Source organism: Netta rufina, assembly GCF_964035555.1.
Source record: "Netta rufina genome assembly, chromosome: 2".
In the NCBI taxonomy this organism is placed as follows: domain Eukaryota; kingdom Metazoa; phylum Chordata; class Aves; order Anseriformes; family Anatidae; genus Netta; species Netta rufina.
This window is the reverse complement of record NC_140124.1, coordinates 136,106,494-136,132,388: the sequence shown is the minus strand read 5'-3', so window position 1 is coordinate 136,132,388 and position 25,895 is coordinate 136,106,494. Positions and strand designations below refer to the sequence as shown.

Here is a 25,895-nt window from a genome sequence, read left to right as displayed (position 1 = left end):
GATTTTATTTCTTTGCAGTTTGATCTGTTTCTTTACACAGAAAGCCCTAGAAGAAATCAAAGACAAGTCACAAGGCAGGTGTTCTAACCCCCCAAAAGCTTCCAGGCCCACATTAGACAAGTTTACCTAACTCATTCTGCAGAAGACAGCAATGTGCCCAGCTTTACAGACATTTAATGAGACAGCTTCCCCATCTTTGCCAACTGACTAATTTTTTTATTTTTTTTTATTGCTCTATATTGTGGATACTCCCAAACTGTTTTTAAGAGGCTGTAAGTTTGTTTTAATTAAAACATTTTTTTTCTTTAATAGCCTTCCATTTGCAAATAATGCACACTCAGGTGTGCTAAGCTATTTAGTCAAAGTCTGGTCAGGGAAGCAGATAATCCATTTAGTGACCTTGAAAGAGCTTTTTTAGAAAGATTTATTCTTAGGAATAAATGTGTTGAATGAAGTCAAATTAGATTACTTACTGTCTACCATGTGAGACCATTTTCCTGGCAAGTACATTCCTGTTTCCACACTGAATAGCTTCATATAAAAATGTATTTGCTGAATATATTTTTCAAGGATATAATGTGTCATATAATTAGTCAGCTTTCCCCTTAAATTAGTTCTAACCACATGCACATTTTCAAGTGTTTTTAAATACACCATAATAAATAAGTCAAAGAACATACAATTTCTTTCTATACAGCATCATACCTGGGAAATAGCCTATTTAAATCCCTCCATAAAGTCACCTCCTTCTCTACATTTAAACCCTAATGAACATGCACTTCTACCACAACATCTGTAACTGCCCAGCTAATTATTATGAAGTTGAGAGACAACTGAATGGTTCAACAGGTCTTAGAATGCTTTACTATCAACATCTGAGTAACTATCACCCCAAGCACTTTCAGATGACAATCCCTTCTGGGGAAGGACTGTGCCTTCTTAGGCCTATGCAGCTGGTAATGTACTGTGAACACAAAAGGGAAAAAAAAAAAGAAATACCTCAAAATAAATAATTCATACAAGACACTGATTTTACCAGGCTTGCTTTGCTTCACATATATTAATTCTGGGAACCTCTTACTCATAGAAGTAGGTTTGTTGGCCTCTACCAATAATGAGCATATCAATTTAAATAGTGCTTTTCCACTGACAGTTAGGAAGTCAGAATATTCTCTTGACAGTTGCTTTCGGAGATATGTATTATTTATTTCTGCTCCCTCCCCCAGTCCCTTATTCCATGCAGGCTTATCCTTGCAGACTGGCATTAGTAATCTACCTACAATTTAATTTCACTTTCAGCTTCATGTTTCATTTTGGTGGTACTTTCTTAGATAGGAAAGTTATGTCAATCCTTAGATAGGAAAGCATGTCAATCAGCAAGTAAGTTGCTGGAGGACTTAAATCTTCCTGAAACGACTGAAAAGAATGATAAATCTACATTTCTTATACTGAAGCACTGCAATCCTGCAGAAAATACATAACATCTGTATAAGACCAAAGCAAAATAATATTTTCTTCATTTATGTTAAGTTTTATTATTTTTATACTTCCTTATTGTCACAAGAGTCATGGGATAGACATCAGAATGTGAACTTTAAATTTTAGCCCACGCCTATTTCAATATGAAACTCTTCTAATTAATTCTGAATTAATGATATTTTTAAGCAAGCAAGCAATGAATTCAGTTGTCATCTCCCTGTTTGTTCCACCATGTTTTTCTTCCTTGGAATTAGTTGCTAAGTGATTAGAAGTATCTTTTACATCTAGTTACCAGTTTCACACCCTAGGTGCTCATGTTTCCCTCTGAGATCTGTGAGCAGCACAGGTTACCTTTCTCTAATATTGCTGGTTTACTACTATGATATTTATATATTTTTTCATTTTTTTTAGGAGAAATGATTATATTAAGGAGAAGGGTAGAAGAAAGCCTAGGAAGAAAACGTGGCAGAATGAGTAAAGGCATAAGGAGAATGAAAAACAGTGTGGGGTAGGAGAAGAGAAAGCTTATGGAAGACTTGTTAAAAAGTAGAACACAGCCAAAAAATGCAGCAGTACCAGGACTGCAGACAGGTGCCAGCAGCCAAATCACTGCCAGGAGAAAAGAGCCCACACCCAACAGCTGCAGCAGTATGGAGACAGCTCAGCACCAGTGCCAGGGAAGAGAAGGCACCATGGCCAGCAACACCAAGAAGATGGGGATAGCGGGACCAAGATTGAGAGGGCTGTGTGTTTGACAGCATAATGTTGGAAGAAGGGCTCAATGCCACCAAACTTATAACTGGCAGGATTTTGTTCATATGAAAGGCTGACAGTTAACATGAAAAGCTATTTAAAAAAAGGCAAAATGGTAGTACTCTGCTAACCACAATTATCACTGAATAGATAGCTTCAAGTATTGTTTAATCTGAAAATCTGTTCATAACCAGTGTGTTGCAAACACTCAGGCTACTTCACCATTCAATGATTACTTTAAATGAATACATTGTAAGCTGCTGGTTGTGAGCTTTTATTTAATTATTGCCATCCAGGTAACCAGCTGACAGGTGTGTCAATAAAGCAATTAGCATTGCCTTTGATTCTTAACTAGAGAAATTAGCCCTTCAGAAATGAGGAGGAGAATGTAACAAAATAGCAATAACAGCTGATGACACTAGGTATGAATATCTCAGATTAAATATATGGTAAAAAAGAAGTAGGGATGCAAAAGCCTGCTAAGAGAAGTCATGGATTTTCTCTTTCTGGATACAGACATATCAATAGCAGAGAAAAGTCTGACTGTGAAGGTCATGAGGATTAGGTTAAGGTTACTGGATGAAATTCTGTGGAGTGTTAGATGTAGAAATTTGGGCTATATCATCTAAAATGCCTTCTTGCTTAAGTAACCATTTTTAGCTGCATTTTCAAAACAATTCAATTTGAGAAAGCAGGTTCTTAAAGGGATATATTAGTGCCCAAATTATGCTGATCCTAAATTATGTTAAGGATTGTAAACACTCCTATGAGGATCAAGAGGCTACATGTATGGTAAACATTTCTGGAGAGAAGTACAGTGTCAATGTTCTTTAAAAATGCATTTATTATTCCAAGTCTAAAAAACTTCAAAACCTCATTTGTGTGTCCCATGAGAAACTATAAGCAGAATGCTCAGTTCCATAAACTGTCATCTATTTTGCACCTCAAAATAGGATTATTCTGCAATATAATAACTGTGAAGGTAATGGTTTAGTGGGGACTGTTAGCGTTAGGTCAGAGGTTGGACTCGATGATCTTGAGGTCTCTTCCAACCTAGAAATTCTGTGATTCTGTGTGATTCTGTAATAAGAGACAGGTTATATTATGTTTGTGGTGAATTCCAGAAGACAACATTTTCCTGAAATGTAGTATGGGATTAAACATTTATAAGAAGGGCAATAGCCTAATGTACCAGAATCATCTTAAAAATATTTACTGTGTATAAATGGAGAAGAAGTAAAAAGTGAGATACTTATATGCTAATAGAAAGGGAAGTATGTTTTTGTCCAAAAATTGTTGTACTGTGTTTCCATGCTTGCAGTTTTGAGCTGTCTTAGACCTGATGTTTGCTTCTGTACTACCCATAGTAAAAGTTAAAGACACATATTGGGTGGGTTCTTTTAATGGGGACCAACCATTCCTTAAAGCCATCTTTTCAAAGAGTTTGAAAGTTCTCTTGGCATAACCACAAAACCAAGTGAGAAATTGTAATAAATTGTCCACTCCCATGTTTTCTTTGTCTAATTTCTGTCTGAAAAGGAACTACCAAGTTTGTCTGTTTTTGTTTGTTTTTGAATGGCCATATATAACATGCCAGTGCCATGCTGGCCACCTGCATGGATCTAAAATAAAACACTAGATGCTTAGTTTCAAGATAGCGATGTTATTTTTCTGTGTGAAATTAGTTGGAACAATTTTTCCCAGTCACCATTTTTATGAGTAAAGGCCTACATACATGTCAATATGTATTTTTCCTACCCCTCATATAGAAGAAAACAACTTTCCAATTGTTGTTTATGGCCAAACTGGACATTAATTTACATTTAATTTTCCTTTGGTTTGTGTCAAATGCTAAACTCATACTCACCAATGCAGTTCTTTCCATTTGCATCAAGTTCATACCCTTCGTAACACTGACAGACGTAAGACCCAGGTGTGTTCACACAAATCTGCTCACAGGCGTGTTTCTCCACAGCACAAAGGTCCTGAGCTACAAGACATAATTGCACGAATATGAAGTTCTTTGCCCTTCCATACTGTACAGGTAGACTACATATTGGAAATAAATTTCAGGAATCTATGAACAGCTCTTTAGAGTTGAGCTCATTTTCACACAGAATGTGCTGATATTCTATTACATAGTGAAACTTTTATAACAGCAACAACAACTCAAATCTGAGGAGTTCACTCCTTCAGCTGAAGGCAACAACAGTTACTGGGACACCGGTGTCTAGTGGATTTGCTTGACTGAATATTTCTCTGAAAAACTTAATGGGTGTACTTCTTTTTTTTTTTTTTAATAAAACTTTTTTTGTATTTGTGTCTTTTTTTTTTTTTTTTTTTTTTTTAAATTTGTGTACAGTCAACCCTAATAAATTATGATAAGGATAGAAAGGAAAAGAAAAAGAAAACAGGGCACCAAAAGCCTTTCATTTCCGAGTTTTATCATTTTTCAGTTTTGTGCAACATACCATCGCAAGTTACCCCTCCCAAGCAAAAAACCTCTTGGGAAAAATTTCTACAGCAAATGAGGTCAGTTCAGTTCCTGGTCTAACGAAGCACATTTGGCTTTCTTAACAATAGACTGAAGCTTTCTGAGAACCCCAAGTTTCATCAGTGAAACCTCTGAAAAACAGTACTTTGTGTTGTTCAGGATCAGGCCCGGAGACTGCTCAACACATAATTATCATTTACAGCTGCAAAAAAAAGGCTTTTGGAACACATTTAAGGAAACTAGCCAAGCAAATATGAATTTTCTTTTATAGTGCTCTGCTTCATATCATGCGGCATGATGAACAGCATAAACAGTCGTTTAACTCTCTTGTTCCAATATAAACTCTACCAATAATTTTTTCATCCACATTTGCTCTTTTGTACTACTTTGTGTATAAGATTTGAGTATATCTAGAGAAGAATGAAAGAGATTAAATAACACAAACAGTGTAATGAGTACAGAACAGCCATTATCTGACAAAACCACTCTTCTCTAGACAATTTAGATGAGAGTTGGTAAAATGAGCTATAGTAGGTTTTCGTCCTTTGCATGGATGTAAAGCCATGTTAATGATTTCCATCCTTTGCATGGATGCAAAGCCAGCTAAATGACATAAATAAAGAATATTTTAAGTTGAACAAAGGAATATTTTTTTTCCTGGCTTTGTTTTGGAAGATGCTCGAGTTTATTTATTTATTTATTTATTTATTTATTTATTTATTTATTTATTTATTTATTTTGATTTTCATGTGGAAGGCAACAAATCACCAAGATAGCATTTTTTTTCTCCATCAGTGCAACACTGAAATGCATTATGGAACAAAACTGCCATCCATTCAAAAGACAAATGCACCCTTTTCCAGCCTGAAGCAAACTTGTTAATTCATTGCTGATTTAAGCCATTTGGTTAAGGGCTTTTAAGAACTGAATACTGATATGCTGTACTCTCACAACATTAAAAAAAAAAAAAAAAAGGTTCAGAAAAATGAAAGGAGTATATCTTTAGTGTCATAACATTCATCTTTTATGTACTGCTTAATTTAGCAAGTGATAACATGTATATGTAAGGAAACTATTTGTTCATGAACAAGTTGACAAGTGCATCCAGAAGTTAGATAAATACATCTGTTGTATGTTGACCATGTACTGCACTAAACATAAATATAATGAAGATTTATTTTACTTAGAGGTCCAGTGAGGAACATACTGTCTCTTTGCATGTGTAAAAAATCCAATGCAGCCAATGAAAGTCACTAAAATGGTCACAGACTGGGAGTTTTTCTATCAGCATTCTCCAGCTTCCCTCTAGAAATAAGCTGTCCAGTTTGTCCAGCTTCATTCTCCTTTGCTCATGAATGCTGTTACCTCTCTGGGGACTTTTCAGAAATAATGGTCTGACCTTGGTAGACTGCTACCACATCACCTCCCTCCTTTACCAATGATCTGCAGCATCCTAGAACATTTATGGTCAGTTTGATGGCTCTCAATATTAGATTTCCAGTACTATTGCTAAAATTAGCTTACAGTTTGGTGACGTGGAAAAATATCCATTAGAAGTAGGCTACATACACATTGAATGACTCATCCTTTCTACATTTAGGAAACTCAAACCTACTCAGAACAAGTACGTGATATCCTACCATACATGATAGGATATCCTGTGTGATATCATGTGTGATAGGTAGCCAGAGAAAACTAATGTAAGACTGAGTTGTAACTTAAAAAAAGAAAAAAAAAAAGTAGAGCAATGAAACAGTAGAATTTGAAAAACCGTACAAAGTAACACATCATGGGCTACTGTGCATGGGTCACCAGTAGGAAAACCACGCACAATTCCAAAACTGTCTTGAAAATTAATCTGTAACATGAAGCAGTGCAGTGAACAAAAAGCTGAACTACTGGCTGATAAAAACTATGGAAATATAACACAACAAACCAGAAGACACAATAAAGAAACATTTTTTCATATTTGCAATTAAAATTCTCTCAAATTTTCTCCATTATTTAAATCTAATTGATTATTTTTTTTCCCTCAGTATTATTCTTGAAATTCAATTGTCCAAAGTGACGTTATGGGTGAGGACGGGAAAAACGTATACGAGAAAATGCAGAAAAAGAGAAAATTTGTATTTAAAATAAATTTAAGAAAATTGAAAGCAGAAGAATTTTTCCTTAAAAATTCTTTGGTACAAGAAAATCAAAGGCAGGAGGAAGGTTTAAAAGAAAGGTTTACAGGATACAAAAGTTTAAAATGAGAAGAATTTCAAAAGGGAAATAATGGAAAGAAGAGATTAGGGAATATTACTGAAATGTGATTACAGTTAGAGGCCTCATTTGGGATTCTAACCACCCTTTTTTTGGGAGAGCTACAAGAAATGTGCAGAAGCATAGAGAATAGGCTGTGTTAAGAGTTGTTCTTGTCACTGTTCTTGCCTTGGCTTAGCTGCTAAGCCAAGTAATAAATAATTAAAATACATTTCAGATTGATTTTTTTTTCTTCTTGAGAAAAAAAAAAAGCTGGAATAAAGTGTTAAATTTAATACTAAACATTCCTCTATAATTCACATGCATATGACAAAGGGATGTTGGTGCGAAAGGCAATGAAAACAAAGATTCTTAAATCTAGCTCATCCCATAACTCAACAGCATGGGAGGTGAACAATTCAAAAGCAGTTTCCTATTGGGCTCAAGGGGTCTGAACACACTCCCACACACTGACAAAAATGCCCACATCACTGCAGTGCTGACATCCTTTTGTCCTCATTTCTATTTGCCGAGGCTCTGGCTGAAACTGTGTCCTGTTGCAGAAGTAAGGACTCTAATCTTCAAGCAGCAGAGTCCTCCCAGATACCGACATACTCCCATTGTTTCAGTTGTCATTAAGTATTTGATGTAAAATACAACACTAAACAAGGGAGGAAAAACAACAACAACAACAACAACAAAAAACTCTAATCACAGACTAGCTGATTATTTAAGATGCTGAACATGTGAGTTCCAAACACAAGAACAGGATTTGAGCCTGCATCCTTCACCTCACTTCTGAATTATCTATTATGATGGAGACGTACTATGCTCTCACCATGACAGTTTCCTTCAGCTTTTTGAAAAAAACATTTTCCAAAATTATTCTTCTGGCTAAAATCAGTTTGGCAAATTTGGCTTGAATCCATGAAATGTTGTGGGGTAAGAAACTGCATTTTTAGCAAGTGCATTTTCCCCAAGTGGTAAAACACAGTATCCCATAATTGCTTTAAAATAATGGTGAATACAGAAATAAATTTGGCACACCCATCTTATGTAGTCTGCTGTTAATTACTAGGAAGCAAGTCAAAATGGAGAAAAGAAATACTGCTTACAAAAATCAGAATTAAACTGAAGTACAGTTTGTTACTATAAACTATAGTTAAAGCCAATTACTTAAACTCGAAAAAAGTTGATCTTTTTAAAGAAGGAAATGAGAGCATAAGCAAGACTTTTGAAACTATTTTTTTTTAAAGGTCTTAAGGCTAGTCTTCAAGCAGAAGTTAGGAAGAATTATCCAGAATGTCAAGTTATTTCCCAGTTCTCTAGTATGGGGTTTATTCCACCTTTCTGTACCACTCAGTATTGGTTGCATCTAGACAGGTTACTAAATTAGTTTGACTCAACTCACTTCATGTGGGATGATGAAACTTCTTTCTTTGGCTGTTTCATTCTTGACCTTATTGCACCAATAAATTTCAAAAGCAACTTCATGTAGTTACAGTTTACTTCTGCAGAGTCATGTATAAAAATTAGCTTGATGTATTTCATAAAGGCTTATGAAAATTTCATTTACCAAAAAAAAAAAAAAAAGTACAATTTCACATTTTTAGACTCTTTGCCATGATTAGCATTAATTACATACTGAGCTCAGTCCTTTTTTATGAGCACAGCTCAAAGAGCATGGAATGTTAAGTGCTTTTTGGGAGCATGAAAGAGAAAAGTTAAAAAGAGAACATACTGCTGCAAGATTTCTGGTCAGCATTCAGGATGTATCCTTGTTTACATCTGCATTCATAGGAGCCGGGGGTGTTTATGCAGAAGTGATCACAGCGATGCTCAACTATACTGCACATATGGGGAACTGAAAGAAAAAAGTAAGAGATTATTAATTGCTTGTCACAACTAAATAATATATGGTTTCAAAAGCTACTTAAAAATTTCAAATTAAATTTCAACGGTCAACACAAAAATGGAGGCTTAAGCTTACATTTGAGTGTAGGTTTGCCAAATAGTACTATATGTCTAGTCCTAATAAAAATAGGAATTTATATATTAGCTGTCTAGCTGATGTTGGTGGCATGCTTTTGGACATGAAATTACATGTGGAATGGAGATATAAACAAACAAAAAAGTTACAAAACAGTATCTGGAAACACTGATTACTTGGTGGTTCCCTGAAAACAATGAAACAAACCTACCACATTCAAATTTAGAAAATAACTATAATTTAAGTACAAACTGTTCTAGAGAACATTTGATTTCCTGAATTAAGAAAATAACCCCACAGCACAATACTAAAGAATAATGACTGGAAAACAGCTTAATGAAGATTCTTGCTTGCTTAGTTATTAATTTTGAGGAGCATATGGGCAATGTATGACTATGATGAGGTAAAGCATCTCCAAGACTCAGTAAGGAGGAGCTGAGCTGAGCTGAGCTACATGCTAGAGTATAACTCTTCCTGACTCTATTTTTTTTTTATCTGTTTGTATTTTATGTCTCTAATAGCAAGTAATAAAATGCAACAGACTTAGGAAGAAGAAGAAAAAATAAAAAGAATAGTGAGCTTATTCTGTCAAATTCATTACTTAACTATTTTCCCCCATATCAGCACTTTTTGGGGAATTACTAAATCTCATTGCTGTTTTCCTTCCACTAGAGCACTGCTCGTATGTCATTCCTATAATGAGCAGGTGAATTACTTCTCAGAGAACAATGTGAGGAAAATAATATATTCTGCTCAATAACAGGGATTGATGTGCTCCTTATTGTGCTAGGTTGACAAACATCAAAATTTATGGAATAGATATTCAATGGCAATATAGCAGCTACAACAGAAGCCTAAAAAAGAACATGTGGTACGTGTGGAACATATGAAAAAAAAAAAAAAAAAAGTGTTTTTTGAGATACATGCTATGTATCCACTCTTTAGAATGGTTGGCAGAGTTATACATTTATTACTAATAAACAAACCACCACAATTGCCAAATCTCCCAAACAGCTTTTTTGAATTCTTCATATCCTGCCTTAACAAAACTCCTCAAGTATTTTATCCATGTAAAAACAGAGCTGCTGGGACCTCTCTCAGCTGTGAGTGAAGGGTATATCCGAAGCATATATCCCGTTACGTTAAAATGCTAAATGCTCGCGAAAATCAGACCATTGAATGTACTAAGTCAAAGATTTAAAGTCAGTGGATGATCCTGACAGTTTTAGCCATGTTTCTGTGCCACCATTCCTCCAGTGTGAAATGGGGATAACAACACTATCTGCTTTTCAGGAGAATAATAAGGACTGTTTGCTCCTGATGGCTCCAGCCTGACTTCTGTCTCTTTCTCACTTTTCTTTTATTCATTCTCCATCTCCATTCCTGGATTCTGTCCCCTCTTCTGTTTCCCTTCTGAGTTTCCAACTTTTGTCTCATTCCCCATGGCTCTGATTTCCCAAGATACTGCTTCCTTCTCCTTTACCTTCCTGCAAGGTAATAAAAAGAGGCCCCTGGGCCCCAGGCCTCAACTGCTGTGTCTGACACTACTGAATCTTTAGGAGCCAGAGGCAGCAACTGCAGTCTGACTTAGCAGGGCATGAAACCCAGTCAGTTGAAATGGATTCTTCTAAGAATTTGATTGTTAAGGTCTGGGCCATCTTTGCTATCCATGGGGAAACAGTGGTTAATTCAGTTTACTTTTGTTTTGTCCACTGAGCTTCATCACTTGGCCAAATTCTTCTCTTATCTTCATTGGAATCATGAAGGCACATTCCCACAGACAGAAGGGTAATCCATACCCAAAGACTAATCAGGAGTCAAGTTCTCTTCCCAAGGCACGAAGCCTAGGAGACTGCGTGCCGGGAGACTTGACCAGAGCGGGGTGCCTTGATGGCTCTAGGAAAGAAGCAAGGCGTCCAGATGTTTGACCCAGCTACAATGATAATCCCTCTAGGTCCACAGCAGGGAGAACTTTTAAAAGCTAACCCCATTTCCCAGGAGGAACCTACGTGCTCCACGCTATGAGATGCCTAGATTCTCTCTTCAAATTTAGACAGATGAATGCTGCTTCACAGCCCACGCTCAAACAGACATTAAGGATCCTATCTGATGTTTAGTTCCTTAAGATGAAATCCACAGGATGCTAGCACATTAAGTTCTGTGTTGAATCTGGCCTGGGTTATTAAGTGTGGTTTGTTGTTTTTTGGTTTGGTTTTTTTTTTTTTTTTTTTTTTTTGGATCTCACCTTCAGCTCCTGAAACAGCAAATGGTGTGGAGGCATTCACTGAGTAAAGGAGGCAGCAGCAATCCTTGTCACCTCCATACTCCTCCATCTGCAGGGGGATGGTTTTATTGAGGATCATGTGTATTTGGATTAAAGATGAACTATAAAACTTTAATACATTTACTGGGTATGGCCTAGTCAGACAAAGATTAAGTAGTACTTGTACTGGATTCATTTCTAAAATGCTATTAAAAATCCCATAAAATGGAGTTTTGTAGCATTTGCTGTTCATTCCATTGAAACTCTCATGCTTAGTTTACTCTTTCTTGGTTTTTAAATGTATTTTACTATGCCAGCTAATACCACGGCAAGGAAGAAACAGGAAAAAATCTATTATCTGATGAATGTCTGTGATGTTGTTCTGTGCTGATGCAGTTCATCTGGAGCTCTATTGCTCTTTGAAACAGTTTTGGAAAAGACCAAGTAAGGAAAATTCTCCAGCCTATCCTGACAATAAGCCTCAGTTCTTTCCTGGCAAAAGCGTCATAAGAGATGAGTGAGCATTCAGTCTCACCATGCATTCTTTCCCTGGACTCTGCTGAAAATGCCTCGGTTTCATGCCATTATATTAACTACACAGATTGGAATAAAATTAATTATACATGCCAAAATATTTGTAAAAGGTAATTGTGTATCACGGAATTACTGATGGAAGTGATTTCTCTATTGTAAATTAATACCTATTAAAATATTATTTACTTTATGGTATGAATGAATAATATCGTGACAAAGGTTTTTCCTAACTTTCTGCATTTATAATGGGTGGAATAAAAACACTATCATATTTCTGTCTCTCACTTTTAGTGACAAGGCATGCTCAGAGATAACTGTTTGTATATATGTAAACTCTAGAAGAGGAATAGCATGAACTCCCCAGTTTTTTATTATTATTTATTTATATATATATTTTTAATAACCAAAAGACATTTATCAGCTTGAATTTTCAATACTAAGTGAAATCACACTTAAAATCGATAGATGAAACAACTTATCTAATGCTCAAATAGCAGAGGATTGTAAACTAACTACTGTTATGCAATGAATAGGAAAATCATGGTATGTGTGTTTGCCTCTCTGCTTATGACCATTAGGAATTACATCACATTTTATGGCACTTGCAGTAGAATTAGCTTTTCCCCATATGTATGATTGTTGTTCTGAATGTTGTCTAGATACCCTCCCTTTTTTCAGCAAATATATTCTAACAGAATAGGTTCCACAGGAAAAAAAAAAATGACAATGCATGACTTTTTTTTTTTCTCTCCGTGTTTTACTTTCATCTGTGCATTCAAACCTACATATAAAAGACTTACCACAAAGTTTTGTCTGGAAGGCAGAGGTCAGTGTTTCAATCTGACTGAAATTAGCAACCAGAAATACGTGCTCTTCGTGCGGTTCACTCCCAATGGACTTCAGCGTGTTCATGTCCACTCTTCCCACTCCAATGGCAAAAATCAGGATTCCTGAGTTGCGAGCTTTCGCAGCAATCTCTGCCACTGGATCTTGCGGTCGCCCATCTGTCACTATCATAATAATGCGAGGCACGTTCTGGCTCTGAGGTCGAGCCCCTTCAGACTCTGAAAACGCGATGTTGACGGCGTACTGAATAGCCAGCCCAGTCATGGTGCCAGTCGCTAGGTGCATCATTCTCCTGACTGCTCTCTCAATCTCCTGCTTCCTCCTGAATGTCTTCAGAGAGAATTCATGTTTGACAGTGCTGCCGTACTGAATCAGGCCCACTCGGGTGGCATCGGGACTGATGTCCAGGAACTGCAAGATGGTTAAAATGAACTCCTTCACTTTTTCGAAGTCGTAAGGACGTACGCTGCGAGAACTGTCAATGATGAAGACAAGATCCAGACGTTTTCTGTTACAAGTATTTTCTAGAGGACAAAATGAAAACAACAATTCTTTACAAGAATTCTGAAATGCAGATCAGATTAGCTTGACCTGAAATGTCAAACATGCTGTCTAAACAAATACCCTGGTAAGTGTTGGCAAAATACAGGAAAAATAGGAGATGCCAGAACTAAAGCTACTTGGGCAATCTGAATTTGGTCTCTGGTGAATAACAGTAGCTGCCTGTTACTTGATCAGTATATTTTTTTTTCATGAGATCAGTGCTCAGAATGGGCACTGCTGAGACTTTGGCCTCATACCCCATGCAGGATGGAAACCCTCTCTGAATTACATAGTTATTACTGTAGAGGGCTGCATGTTGATGATGGCTGTTGTAGGGCCTAAGAACTGAGAAATCCTAACGGGACAGCACTCCAACGACACAAGGTGGTATTAGTTCTTCGTTAGAAACAAAGAAACAGACACAGAGAAATCCAGGTCAAAAGCATCTGTTAATTGGAGTGACTGATCCAAGACGTGGAGGGGCTGATTTTTCAGGGAACTTGGCACTAAAGAGCGCTTTGCATGTACAAAGTACAGCTCTCAATGACGTCAACTGCAGCTGTGAGTGCTCAGCACTTCTGCAAATCAAACCCCATGATTTCAAACACATAATTAATGGCCATCTGGGAAAAGTTGAGTCTATTGGACTAGCTTAGCATCACACTGAAATTCTGTGGCTGCACCAGAGACAAAATCCAGTTTTCTACAATGGCGATCGACTTGGAAAAAAGACCGCTCATACACTTCCTGAAATTGTCTGTTTCAGTCATCAACACAGCCTTTTTTCCAAGAGCCACTGAAGCTGGAATACCACAGGGTATGTCTATGACAACTGCACAAACAGACAGACAAAGCTATCGTGGGTAACAGCAGAAGCACAGGCTGCCCCTTCTGGGCATGCCACGAGCTTCCCAAGGCCCTGGGTACACCCTCTGGCTTCTACTCAGCATCTGTTGCTGACATATGCGAGTTATAGGGTGGGAATGGACAAGGACTGGCTGTTCACTGGCTTTTCCTATACAGAAAACCAGCACATGGCAGGCTTATGGGAAGCAGAGGGACACGAGCTATGAGCCTTGCCACTGGAGGCTGTGTATGGTAGAAATTTAAAAGGACTTTAAAAGTCTTCCTGGGATGCTGGTGATATGAAATGAATTGAGGTTTAATAGAAAGACTACAGGTAGAGAGAAAGCTCACCAAACTGCAGTAGCATCCTCACCTTACTAAGCTGAGTTGCCCTTAACCAGGAGCATCCCTCCCTGCCAAACCCAATTCAATTCCCAGAACACTCTTACCCATCTTGTGCGCTGAGTGAGGCAGATGCCCTGTAGAAAAAGTAGTTATTTGATTGTATAATTAAAGGCCGTGTCATACAGCACAAGTACAAGTGGGCCAATCAAAGACTCAATTGGAACAACATCTGCCTCTCCACAAGCCTTTACACGAGCTCAATTGTGACTGCTGATGAATGCTAACCATGCATTGCTGCCAACGAAAGGGGTGAGAAAGATGCCTATTCTCACTTGTTAACTCAGAAGCTTCTTTCATAGATTACCAAGAACATTTGTGGGCACAGAATGAAAATGGTCTTTGATGACATAAAAATGACTGCCTGGATTTATTTCTCTGCAGTCTACAGTGTGGCTTTATTCAGAAGTGTAGGAATATGCTCGAGTTGCTTATTCTTTCAAAATCAGAGAGTGTTGAATGCAAGCCAAACTGAGCAGAAAAATAAAAATCCGAGTTCTGATGGAACACATATATCCTGACACATTAACTGTTTTCCAACTTATTCGATCAATGGCATATCTAATTATTATTTTTACTAATATGGGATATTCCAGCACAGTTATAATACAAAGATAACAGCAAGATAAGACTTGTGGGAGCCGGGCAAGGGGAAAGAAAGATTCAGAAAGAAGGCCAAGAATGTGTGTGTGCCTATGAAGGCATTGACAGAGGAGGGAGAAGGGCAAAGTGACTGCTATTTCAAAACACAAGCCCTGCTGTTGAATTCTTTTGAATTTCAGGGTGGATTTTTAATTTGAATGTATAGATTCAGATCTCAGTCTGAAGAGACTCAGTTCCTTATTTTGAAGTCAGGAATGAATGGAAATGGGAAGAAACCTGGAGAGCATTAGTAAATAGTACTACCAGAAATACCCCCTATTGTGCTAAATTAGTAATGCAGAAGGATGTAATACAGTATATTTCAAAACCACTTTCAATAGAAAAAAATCTATCTATAGAAATGCCAGACATTTCAAAAATATATATATATTTAAAGTCTTTGTCTTCTGGGGATTTTTAATAAACTTGTAAATATTAATGTTGATTGAGCTGAGCTGGGTTCCATGAAATATTAAGTATAACTCTTTTAGTAAGAAGAACTCCAGCTGGGTGGTATTTTGAGGAGTGGCAATCAGTAATGGCTAACAGATCTGAACACTCATCCCCTCAGATAAACTTTCAATGATGCCCTTTTAGCAGCTCCATGGTTTTACACTTGCCCTGCAAACTATAATCTCTTCCTCCTACCAGCTCTTATGTTTAAACAGAGAACTTTCTCAGAAGTTTGGCAAAAGTCTTCAAACCACAAAGCAACTCCCTTCTACAATTCTTATGTGAAGTGACACATTCATTGAGAAGAGCTACTCATCCAGAAACCTATATCTAAGTCAGCACAGTTTTTGTATTGCCAACACAGAAGTTATAAAAAGAAGCCTCAAAATGTGAGATATATTATCCTAAGGCAAGGCAAGACAAGGAAAGACAAAGCCAGGAAAGGAAAGGTCAGGTCAAGAGTAAACATGTTGTCCTTCTGTGCTCAATACCCAGTTTCTCTAGAAATGACAGTTACTGTGATGCCACCTCCGCAAAATGAACAATGCAAGGAGATTTTGGCTCTCCCTGGAAGAATCCAGCTGGGATCCAGTTAGATAGATGCATAAAATACAGCTTAAAGGAGTATCTCACATTTCTAAAGTTTGATGAAGTTACTTTCAGTAATCGATAGCTCAGAGGTCAGCTGGTCCACATTCACAGCATTAAATTCACCTTCCTACTAAAACAGAGTGGCGACATGCAAACAGCCTACCGGGAATAATCCCTGTCCCCCATGTCCTCTGCATCATGCACAGAAGTTGCTTGGGGAGTGCTAATCAACATGGGCCAGAGACAGCTCTAGCAATTTAACAATAATAATGGTGGAGGCCCAATGCCCAAAAATGTCCCTTGGTATTATTTAATTTATCGGTATCCTCAAACATTTCCATTTTGGGTTATTCAAGCTGAACACACTCAAAGGCTCCAAGTTTTAGATGGTAATCTTTTTCAACAGCTTTTGCAAGCTGTCTCCCTTGAAAAGATTGTTTAGAATGAAGTTATTTATTTTCTGTTGTTGTCCTACATTTTTACAATTCCTTAATTACTCTATTTGGTAAATACTACACCAGTGTTAAGACATTTAGACACTGAAAATGCAATTTATAACAAGTAAATACTAGTTCCATGAAGACTTTTGCTATAGACTAAGACAATTTAAGCAAAAGGAAGGATGAGATCAGCTAAGAAAAAATGAGATCATAGACAAATTATTGCCTGAGCAAGCAATGCATTAGTGACAACTTTAAGGTTCAATAGCTTGTGTTTCTTAGCTCACTTTGATGTAGATACAAAAAATTACATGTTGTGTGAGATTGCCAGTAACAACAAGGTTTATTTTTAGATTTTTATCTTTATCTGAATAACAGAACCAAAGTCTTCACTCAATTAAATATCAGGAGAAGACTGTTCTCCCAGCTAGCACATTATAAAATTTCTTTCTAACTTTCATTTCTTTCTTTGTCATTTTATTATTTCATTTTCCCTCAACCTTACTTGCTTTTCTTTTCTTTACAATTTCTTTCTTTACAAACCTTGGTACCAAATTTGTTGCAAAATGTGTGAACCTGATGGTATCAATTATTTCTTCTTAAAGTTCCAGAATTCTGGTTTTCCCTGGCTGAGTATCCATCCAGAAAGTTAATCTGACAGGGTTTGACAGGTACAGATATTTCCAAAAGATTTCTCAGTTCAATCAGAAGGTTTGACTGTCTTGTTGTTACAATTCAGCAAGCACACTATACTCAAATTTGCAATTCTTTCACGTATATTCCAGGAGTAAGACACTGTAATGGGAAGAAAGGCATATGTACGTACTCTCTACATACACCTTCTAGGAAAGTGCAGTAGCTTCCTTAGCAAAACTCAAGCATGAAGCACACAGCAGTAAATGTGATATTGTTCCTGTTTGGAAAACACATTTTGTGGCTGTTGCCAGGAATAAATGAAAAATAGCAATAATTCCAAGCACTTCTTGGCTCTAGTGAGATACCTTCTGCAAGCTTACTTTCACCTCTTTTCTCATTCTAATTGAAAGACAGGGAAAAGGGTGTTTTGGTGGATTTCAGATACAACCATCCCTAGCTCCTGAAGTAGGTGTTGGGGACTGCTAGGTACCCCTTACCTGGCACACGTATGTGCTGCACTTGGTCCTGCAGGTGACTCCACCTCTTCCCAGTTGTGGGACAGACCATGGGTCCAAGACCTGCCCCCATACTCCCTGGCACCATCCTTGCTCTGAGATGTTTCCCAAACTCACTGGCCTCTGGCCCCAACCCAAAGATTCATTATGAGTTTGGCAGCTCACCCACTCCTCCTTACAAATTTCTTCATCTGGGAACACTCTCTAAATGGAACACAGCCTCCAGAAATCTCTTTGTTGCCTCTGACAATTTTTTTTCGGAACTTTCAAAACTTCTGGGAGAACTGTACAGCAGTAGGCTCTTGTCCACACATTTCCATTTCCTTCCACATGCAAGTGCTCCACTACCAGTCACAGGAGAAGGGTGCGTTACTTTGCTCTCATTTCACCTCACTTTTTCTGTTACTTCCCTGTCATCTTTTCCAGAGTAACGAGGTCATTATCAGTGTGAAGTCTCTTTAACTCAAGTCCCAAATTGACTCCTAATTTATCCCAATTTCTTTACTGAGACTGGTGCTGTCTCTGGTATGAAAATAAAGTATGTTGTAGGGATGTTCTCAAGTTTCTCAGTTCTTCTTCCAGATTTTATTGTTTCTTAGATGGAAACTGTTGGTTCCCTGATGTCATAGCCAGAAGGACCAGGGACAGAGAACTAGGGTTGCTTTCCCTTGCAGTAGGGGAACACCAGGACAGAGAAATGAAATACCTTGGTATCCCTATGTCAATCCTAACAGTATCAACATCTACCCACTGCATCCTACCAGAATCAAATGTTGTATACTCTCAGCTGCATGTAGCTCGTACACATAAAAGATGAGGAATTTATCTGCTGAGACACGATGGAGAAGCCTTGTGGTACACAGAGGTAATGCCACTTTTAATCCAGTTCTCCCAAACGACCTAAATGCATTTACTCTGCCTGTGACCATTGTTTCCTGCACATCTGTGAAACAAAAAATCTGTCATAACCAACACAAAAAAGGTGGCTTTATAGGAGATCTTCATATCTTTCTCCATGAAGATCTGAAACTTCTGTCTTGGCTCAGCTACCTTGGATGCCACTCAAGGGACACAGAAATTACTACAGAAGGAACAGACAGAACAAGTAAATAGCTATTAGTAGCAGTGTCGAAAATTCAGTGAAAAGAGTTGACTAATTAGTTTGTGCTGTCCTCCTTTCAGGACATTAGCATAATGTTTTAAAAACTCCTATCCATACTTTTTTTAAGCCACTTGTGTCTTTGTTTATGGGGAAAGCTGTTAGCAACCTCGACATTACTCATTGATCAGCTGACTCGAGACCACATATTTCTATCCATTGGTAACAGTGTAAGTACTAGGCTCTTCCAGAATAGCTTCAGAAACAGCACCATGGGACACTGACGTATAGCATCTCCCACTACCCCCAAAAATGCATAGGGCAATCATCATACCCACTGGCAAATCATTAGTCCTACCACTTCAGCAGTACTTAAATAAGGTCCTCTCCAGCTTTCAAAGCATTTTAAAGAACAAATCCCCCTCTTCAGCCACAATACCGTCTGGTTACCCACACACGCCTATAAAATGAGCTATCCCTTAGGTTATGCAAATGCTGTTTCCAGGATTTTCAAGTTAATTTTGTACATATGTGGGCTCTGTTGTGTTTCTTTATTTGTTTTAATTATTAAGCTGAAGTACTCACACTGAAGCCAAAAACACCACACTTTTGAAAATTCTGTGTTCTTTTTTTGGCCTGATCTCCCTTCCAGATAAAATATGCAAAGGAGGCTTTGCACTCTTTGAGAATATACATGATAAAATGGAGTCTGTAATTTTACTCTGCAAATTACTGTCAGGACAAACTCTTTTTTCAAACAGAAGTGGCTTTTCACAGTAACTTGTGGGGGTTGTAACAAAATTTCAGAAATACAAAGAGCATTTGCAGGTTGGTACATGACTCAGTTTTTTTCTGTAGCAACAGATATTCTTTCCTCCACGTAGAAAACTTAAAAATCACTTAAAAAAAAAGGAGAAGAAAAAAAGGGAAAAGGGAAAAAATGGAAAAAAGGTAATAGCATAAGAAAATGAAACAAAAAGAGAAGACAGGAAGAATGAAGGAGATTAAAAAAAAAGTGAGAAGCACAAATGCTTTGAGGTAATAACTATACAGAGGAAATCTTACATATTATACTTATGCAATACATAATTATTGCAGAAAAAAATGAAAATTCCTTGTGCTACTAGAAATCCAATATCACATACAAAATTAATTACTGAATTGCTCTTTAAATGGCTGAAAATTGAATGCTATTTTATGACTTAAAAATTAACTGTGAAATCCAAACACAACAGTTGGCAAGCACAACATTGTTATGTGGCTAAGAATTGCTAACACGAATCAGCACCCAGGCTTTCTGATCTCCCTAACAGCTGGCTGCACATGAGCGGACTCAGGACACAAATCCCTGAAGCTTGTTACAGCCCCAGCTAGCCACAAGGCTCATTAGTTGGGCTGTTTTAGGGCTAACAACTTCCGCAAGAACAACTACCTGGGCAGGGATATGGCAACCACTCACTTGTTGCTTCCCCAGACTCCTATTTGGGTTTTGGGAGGCACAGCCACAAGGCGGACCACAAAGCCTGAGAGCCACAGGTAGAGGAGAGGGCCTTTCACTGCCAACAAAACACAGGAGCCTAAAAGAGTGGAGGGGTCTGGGCAAGTGAAACTCCTGCTGCTGCTTCAGACCAGGTAGATAACAGATACCAGCTATTGCTGGGAAGAGGCTGACAGCTGAGATGTTAAGACGAAAGTTGAAGTTTGAAGCCTCAGCAGACCTCCCAGCTGCTGGAAAGTAAAGCATGCAATTGCTAATACTCCACTCCAGCACACGGATTGTACCTACACTACTCAGAAGGAAGAAACAAGTGATTTTGCAGACTATAAAATGCTTTGCTCTCACTTTACAAATAACATGCCTATTTTTAAATGGCAATTTTATGATTTGATTAGCAAGAATCTGAACTGCATGTAGTTGATTACCTTATATCCTTATAAAAGTTTAGTTACCTTTTAATTAGAAAAGGATTTCAATTACATTTTAACTAAATATGTGATAACTCAGAAGATATAATTCACAACTTCTTCCTGCCTTTATCTATAACCAGGAATAGTTTTGATCTACCCAGATATAATATCATCATAGCATGTCACAAACATGCTACAGTTATCATGGCACAATCCTAGCTTCAATTCCAAAGCAGACTTCAGTTGCAATGACCCTGCTTAATGTCTCTGAGGACCAAAGAACTTGACAGGGTTGCATTTATGTGAAGAAATTACGTGACTATGTTAAGGCTGTGAATGAGATTCTTACAGCTGCTATCACGTGGTTCAGCAGTCCACATTAGCAGGATTTAGAGAACTCATGCCAACACTGAGGGTATAAATGTCCAATAAACTCAATCAAAACTACACAGAAATCTTTTCTGTACTCCATAGAAGGCTTACAGACTGTACACACTTCCGTCATGTATTTTTCCTTCTCACTTGTGGCTACAATTTAACCCAGAAAAGTTAACTGGATAATGCTCTTGAACCCTGAAGTTGCATACAAATAAGCTTATGAACTGATCTGGATATAAGAATGTTTGGAATAATTTTAAGAGACTAGCAGTGATTCATAAATTCAGTCAGCCATGTGTACTTCAAATTACTTCCCCTCATTTTATTAGTGGAACCCTATACATACAACCAAGAGATAAATCATTATATATTTTGCTGCAAAATATAATTCAACACAGACAAGAACACTTGAGTTTAGCCGCAGTTTCTACTGAACAAGGGCCAAGAACATTTCCCTCTTGGCCTCCTTTCCCCTCCCTTTGTTTCAATTTTGTGCAGTATAGTAAATCTCTTGTAGTTTCTTTCTTCTACTATCATGTAAAATATAAAGAAATGCTCCCTAGATTATTTTTTTCATTCACTTAAGTTATTTTCAAAAACAGGTAGGTGCACATTTTATATTCCTAGGGAATGGATGGAATGTCATTGCTTATAATATTAATCCACAGCTTATTCAATTATTCCCATGCATCAACTTCAAAGCTCTCCAAAGAAATATGCCCCTGATGTGACATGAAATATACACACAGTTTACAAGAACAGAGCTCACGCAAAAAAAGCCAACCTCCAAAAAACATGTGGGTTTTGCACAGTTTTGAAATTTCGCTTTGCTTTGTTTTACAATAAATGCCTAAAATGCAGTACGATGTTGCTCCCCTCCCTCATCTTCCCCTCACACACAACATCAAGCACAAAAAAAAAAAAAGGCTGCATCTTAAAAGGACTGGGTATGTGCAACTTCTGAACCTGGAACCTGCTGAAAGGTGCTGTGGATTTTGGACCACAGCCTTGAAATCCCAGTACTGGGATCACTTCTCTGGGCAACTGATACAGAGCTTGGCCAGTCTATCCATTTAAGTGCAGAAGTACATCTCAGTTATACCTGAAGGAAATTAGCTAACATAATAGACTTAATTTTATATTTAAAAACATGTAGCCAACTATATTTCCATCACTGCTTTTCTTTAGTATCCAAAAAGCAACACTAACTTGGCAAACTGTGCTTTCACTGATCTGTGTGTAATCTAACAAAACAGCTGCACTCAGCAGGAACAATGATTTCGTCAGACAGCTAAGTAAAAACTCTTCAGAGCTCTTGTAAAACCCTTAAAAGAGAAGATTCTGAAGCAAAAAGATTAATTTCCTTTGAGGTATCAGGATAAGCCAAAAGATCCAATACTCAGGATCAGATTATTGATAAGAGGAAAGAGAAGGTAAGTTTTAGTTTGTTTGTCATTTAAAGGGAGAAGGGACTGCCCTCTGCTTCAGAAAAAAAGATTTCCACAGGCCATCCCATCTTTTTCTGTTATTTCACATGGTCGTTAGGACACCGCTCCACTCCAAACATGAATATACCTACATTAACACATTACTGTCCAACAATGTAATACATGTTCTGTGAATATGAGAAATAGACAAATACTTTTTATCTCTAAACAAACTACTCACATTCTACAGCTAATATGCTGCAAGAATGATTTAGGAAAATGTTCATGGAGTCAACCAAATCAGTATAGTTGACAGGTTTTAAATACTCAGGAGTTTGTTTCAGGGTTTAAGGAAAGAGAAGTGCAAAAAGTCAAATCCACTCGAAGCAGTTTGGCTCTCAAAGGCCACACTGATTTCCAAAAGCTTTGTGTTCAATTGCACACAAGATATCAGATTTTAATGGAAATTATTAGCTATAGTGATAATTCTAAACAATCAGAAGCTAAGCAAAGTTCTACAAAACGAAAACAGTACACACTGAGGTTTAGCAGAAAGACTGGGGATAAGAAAAACATAGAAAAGACATAGCTCATTCCTTCTGAAAGCTTCCTTAGAATTTCCTTCCTATACTCTATTAGCCCTAACAAGATAATTAAAAAATCTATGAAGGATGAGTGTATGGTTGCCAAAAAACTAAATCCTCCTGAAGCCGGATCCCAAAGTATTTGTATCTCTATTTGGATAATATCACAGGATTTTTCATTTGTTCCATTTTGCTTATTTATATTGCCAGTTTCCTGCAGCAAGGCATTTTTCTTTTGCACATAGCCACTGCTAGTATTTTACCAGTAAATACCTGTCACGGTAGTGCACTTTTGTTTTAAAAATTGGTAAAATAGAGAAAAGAAAAAAAAAAAAAAAAGAATAAAATTATTTTGATGCTACGAATACTAACAACACATAATCCTTCATTTTTGTCCTAGAAACAGAGACCTCCACCCAACAAAAACTGCTTAACTTGTATTGCTTTTCCATATATCTGTTGGTTCTTTGCTCATTTTTGCCTGCCAACCAAGTCTTTCCACAACAGCAGCAACTGTCATTGCCACTATTTGTAATATATATATTATATAGAATGGAACAGCTTCTAATCCCTGTTAAATTTCTCTAAGTCTGAGTGATTTTATTAAGTCAATATAATTGATGCCATTGAGATCACGATTTGGCCCAGCTCTTCCTCATGTCATTTAAAGAACAGTGCAGCTTTCGAGCAGAATGGCATGCATTTTACACATTCTGTTCTTTGCAGAGAAGCACGTTTTAACTGTGCCACTGCTCATACATGTATGCAACTGCAGAATTTGAAGCAGGTGACCTAAATTATTGTAACAGAATGCAAGGTCCAAGAGGCTGACTCCAAACTGCCACGTAGTTTTATGGGCTGGACCAGAGAGTGTCCCAAGTTTCTTGCATCATTTAATGTCTCAAAAAGGTTCTTTCAGCCAGAGCTGCCAATACTGTTTGCATCCTGCACATGCCAAACTGAAGAGGAATACAGGAATTTCCAAATGCAGGGCCCACAGAATTTCTCGGCTTTTGAAATAAGAAAGAAATAATTTAATCTGTACATTTTGACTTCATATCTGGTGCTAATACTTTTAATGTATTTTCTATCATTTAAAATATGGAAAAGAGACTATAAAAGAATTAAAAAAAAAAATCACAGAAAAAAAAAAGGCAAGCTGAGAAACATGACACCTGTTAGTTTCTCCACATTGCACCTTACTATTGCATTCATTTTGTAGGGAGACAGTTCATTTATTGAAATAATAACATAACATATTTGCTGGAGACTCTAAAGTTTCAGGAGAGACTATTATTTAATCTCATTTTAGAGTTTAAGATCTTAGAAAGGTTAAAAGTCTTGTTGAATAACGCATGAATAGGAGCGTTTCTCCTTGCTGTTCCACATCCATGCCTTCAGATGGACTAGGTCTCTACAGCTGTGGTTTTCAGCCTCCAGTTGCTGAACCCCAAGCATCTCAAGACCACATCTATTACTTCTGAAAGAGACAGTAAGAAAGGGAACTGGCAATGATCAATGAGAGAGATGAACCTATGTTTTAAAATATGACAGACACAAGCTGACTGCCAAATTCTGTCCTCAGATTTATGGCAAAACAGGAAAAATGAGCTACTCATTATAAATAAAATCAACTCGACAGAATGAAACAATTAACATCAGGTAATGTAATGAGAAACCCCATTTCAATAGCTAATGATTTTAGTTCAGTCACCCTTACTCAAAGCACATATAAAAAGCTAAAGGTTGCTTGCATGATTAAAAAACAAACAAACAAACAAACAAACAAACAGCTTTGACAAAACCTCCATGCACCAAACATATTTTCTCTAAACACTGAGAACAAGGCTTTTTTTTTTTTCCAGTACGAGTCCTGTAGCAAATATTTATTTCATGGCACTTATATATAAAGTAGTTCTAATATCCCAAAAGTAAACACCTTCTTTCAAGAGCTGCTAGGTCAACTCATATTCCTGCCTGAAAACTGTTACAAACTAACTCAGCCAAGGTTTGGCCAATGCTCATGCCTTTTATCTTTATTATCTTTATACTTGAGATGGCTTTTAGTGGTGGTTGTTATTTTGCTTTGGTTTGTTCTTTTTGTAACTTACCTAGTAGAGATTGTGAGTTAACATCCCTTCGGGTGAAATGTCCTCCGGGGAGATCTTTTGCCATGACAGAGCCAGTGGAAAGCAGCATGTGCCCAAACAGCAAGAAGAAGCATGCAACCATTTTCTGCATTTTCAAGAAGTAGAGGGACATTCCAGGATGCAAAACTGCAATAAAGGAGAGAAGGAGATGAGCTCTGTGATTACGTGAAAAGATACACTACAACCACGTCAACCACCCAGATGTGTTGCTTCCAACCCATTGCACACCAACACGTAGATATACTGGTATGCCTACACCTTCAAGAAAGAAGATCTATATGATAAAGCAGCAGTTAGCAGACCCTGCGTAGTCTTCATGCATATTGGTAGTTGAATTTCATAGCTAAAATTGTAAATCTATCAACTCTTAGACATATCTGTAAAAATCAATTATTTTTAAAACAAGAAAGGAACTTTCTTTCAGTGAGCTTGTTAGCACAAATGGATATGAGGCCACAAATAAATTTTCATTATTCTACTCAGCAGTCCATGTAGCGTGCATTTTGTCAGATGTTTAATGGTTCTTGTGGTCTGATAGATACTTGCTTCAGAACATTTTGGAGAATAAGACAAGAGAAATTAATATACTCCAGAAACAGTAACTGTGAATATGAACTGGAAACAGCTTGTGCTTCTCTTTCAAAAGTCTGTTCTTGATTGTTAGCATGAAGGTAAAAG

At 37.3% G+C, this 25,895-nt stretch overlaps 1 protein-coding gene across 1 annotated transcript in view; it reads right to left on the bottom strand.

The window, feature by feature from the left end:
- MATN2 (matrilin 2) overlaps nucleotides 1-25,329 on the bottom strand; it is a gene marked incomplete at both ends in the record, with an annotated part of 57,821 nt that extends 32,492 nt beyond the window's left edge. Inside the window, 4 exons of the mRNA XM_084283081.1 lie at nucleotides 4,100-4,222; nucleotides 8,712-8,834; nucleotides 12,558-13,127; nucleotides 25,179-25,329. Coding sequence (XP_084139207.1) covers nucleotides 4,100-4,222; nucleotides 8,712-8,834; nucleotides 12,558-13,127; nucleotides 25,179-25,329 — 967 coding nt within the window. The remainder of the gene's footprint in view (nucleotides 1-4,099; nucleotides 4,223-8,711; nucleotides 8,835-12,557; nucleotides 13,128-25,178) is intronic.
- Nucleotides 25,330-25,895: the final 566 nt, after the last annotated feature.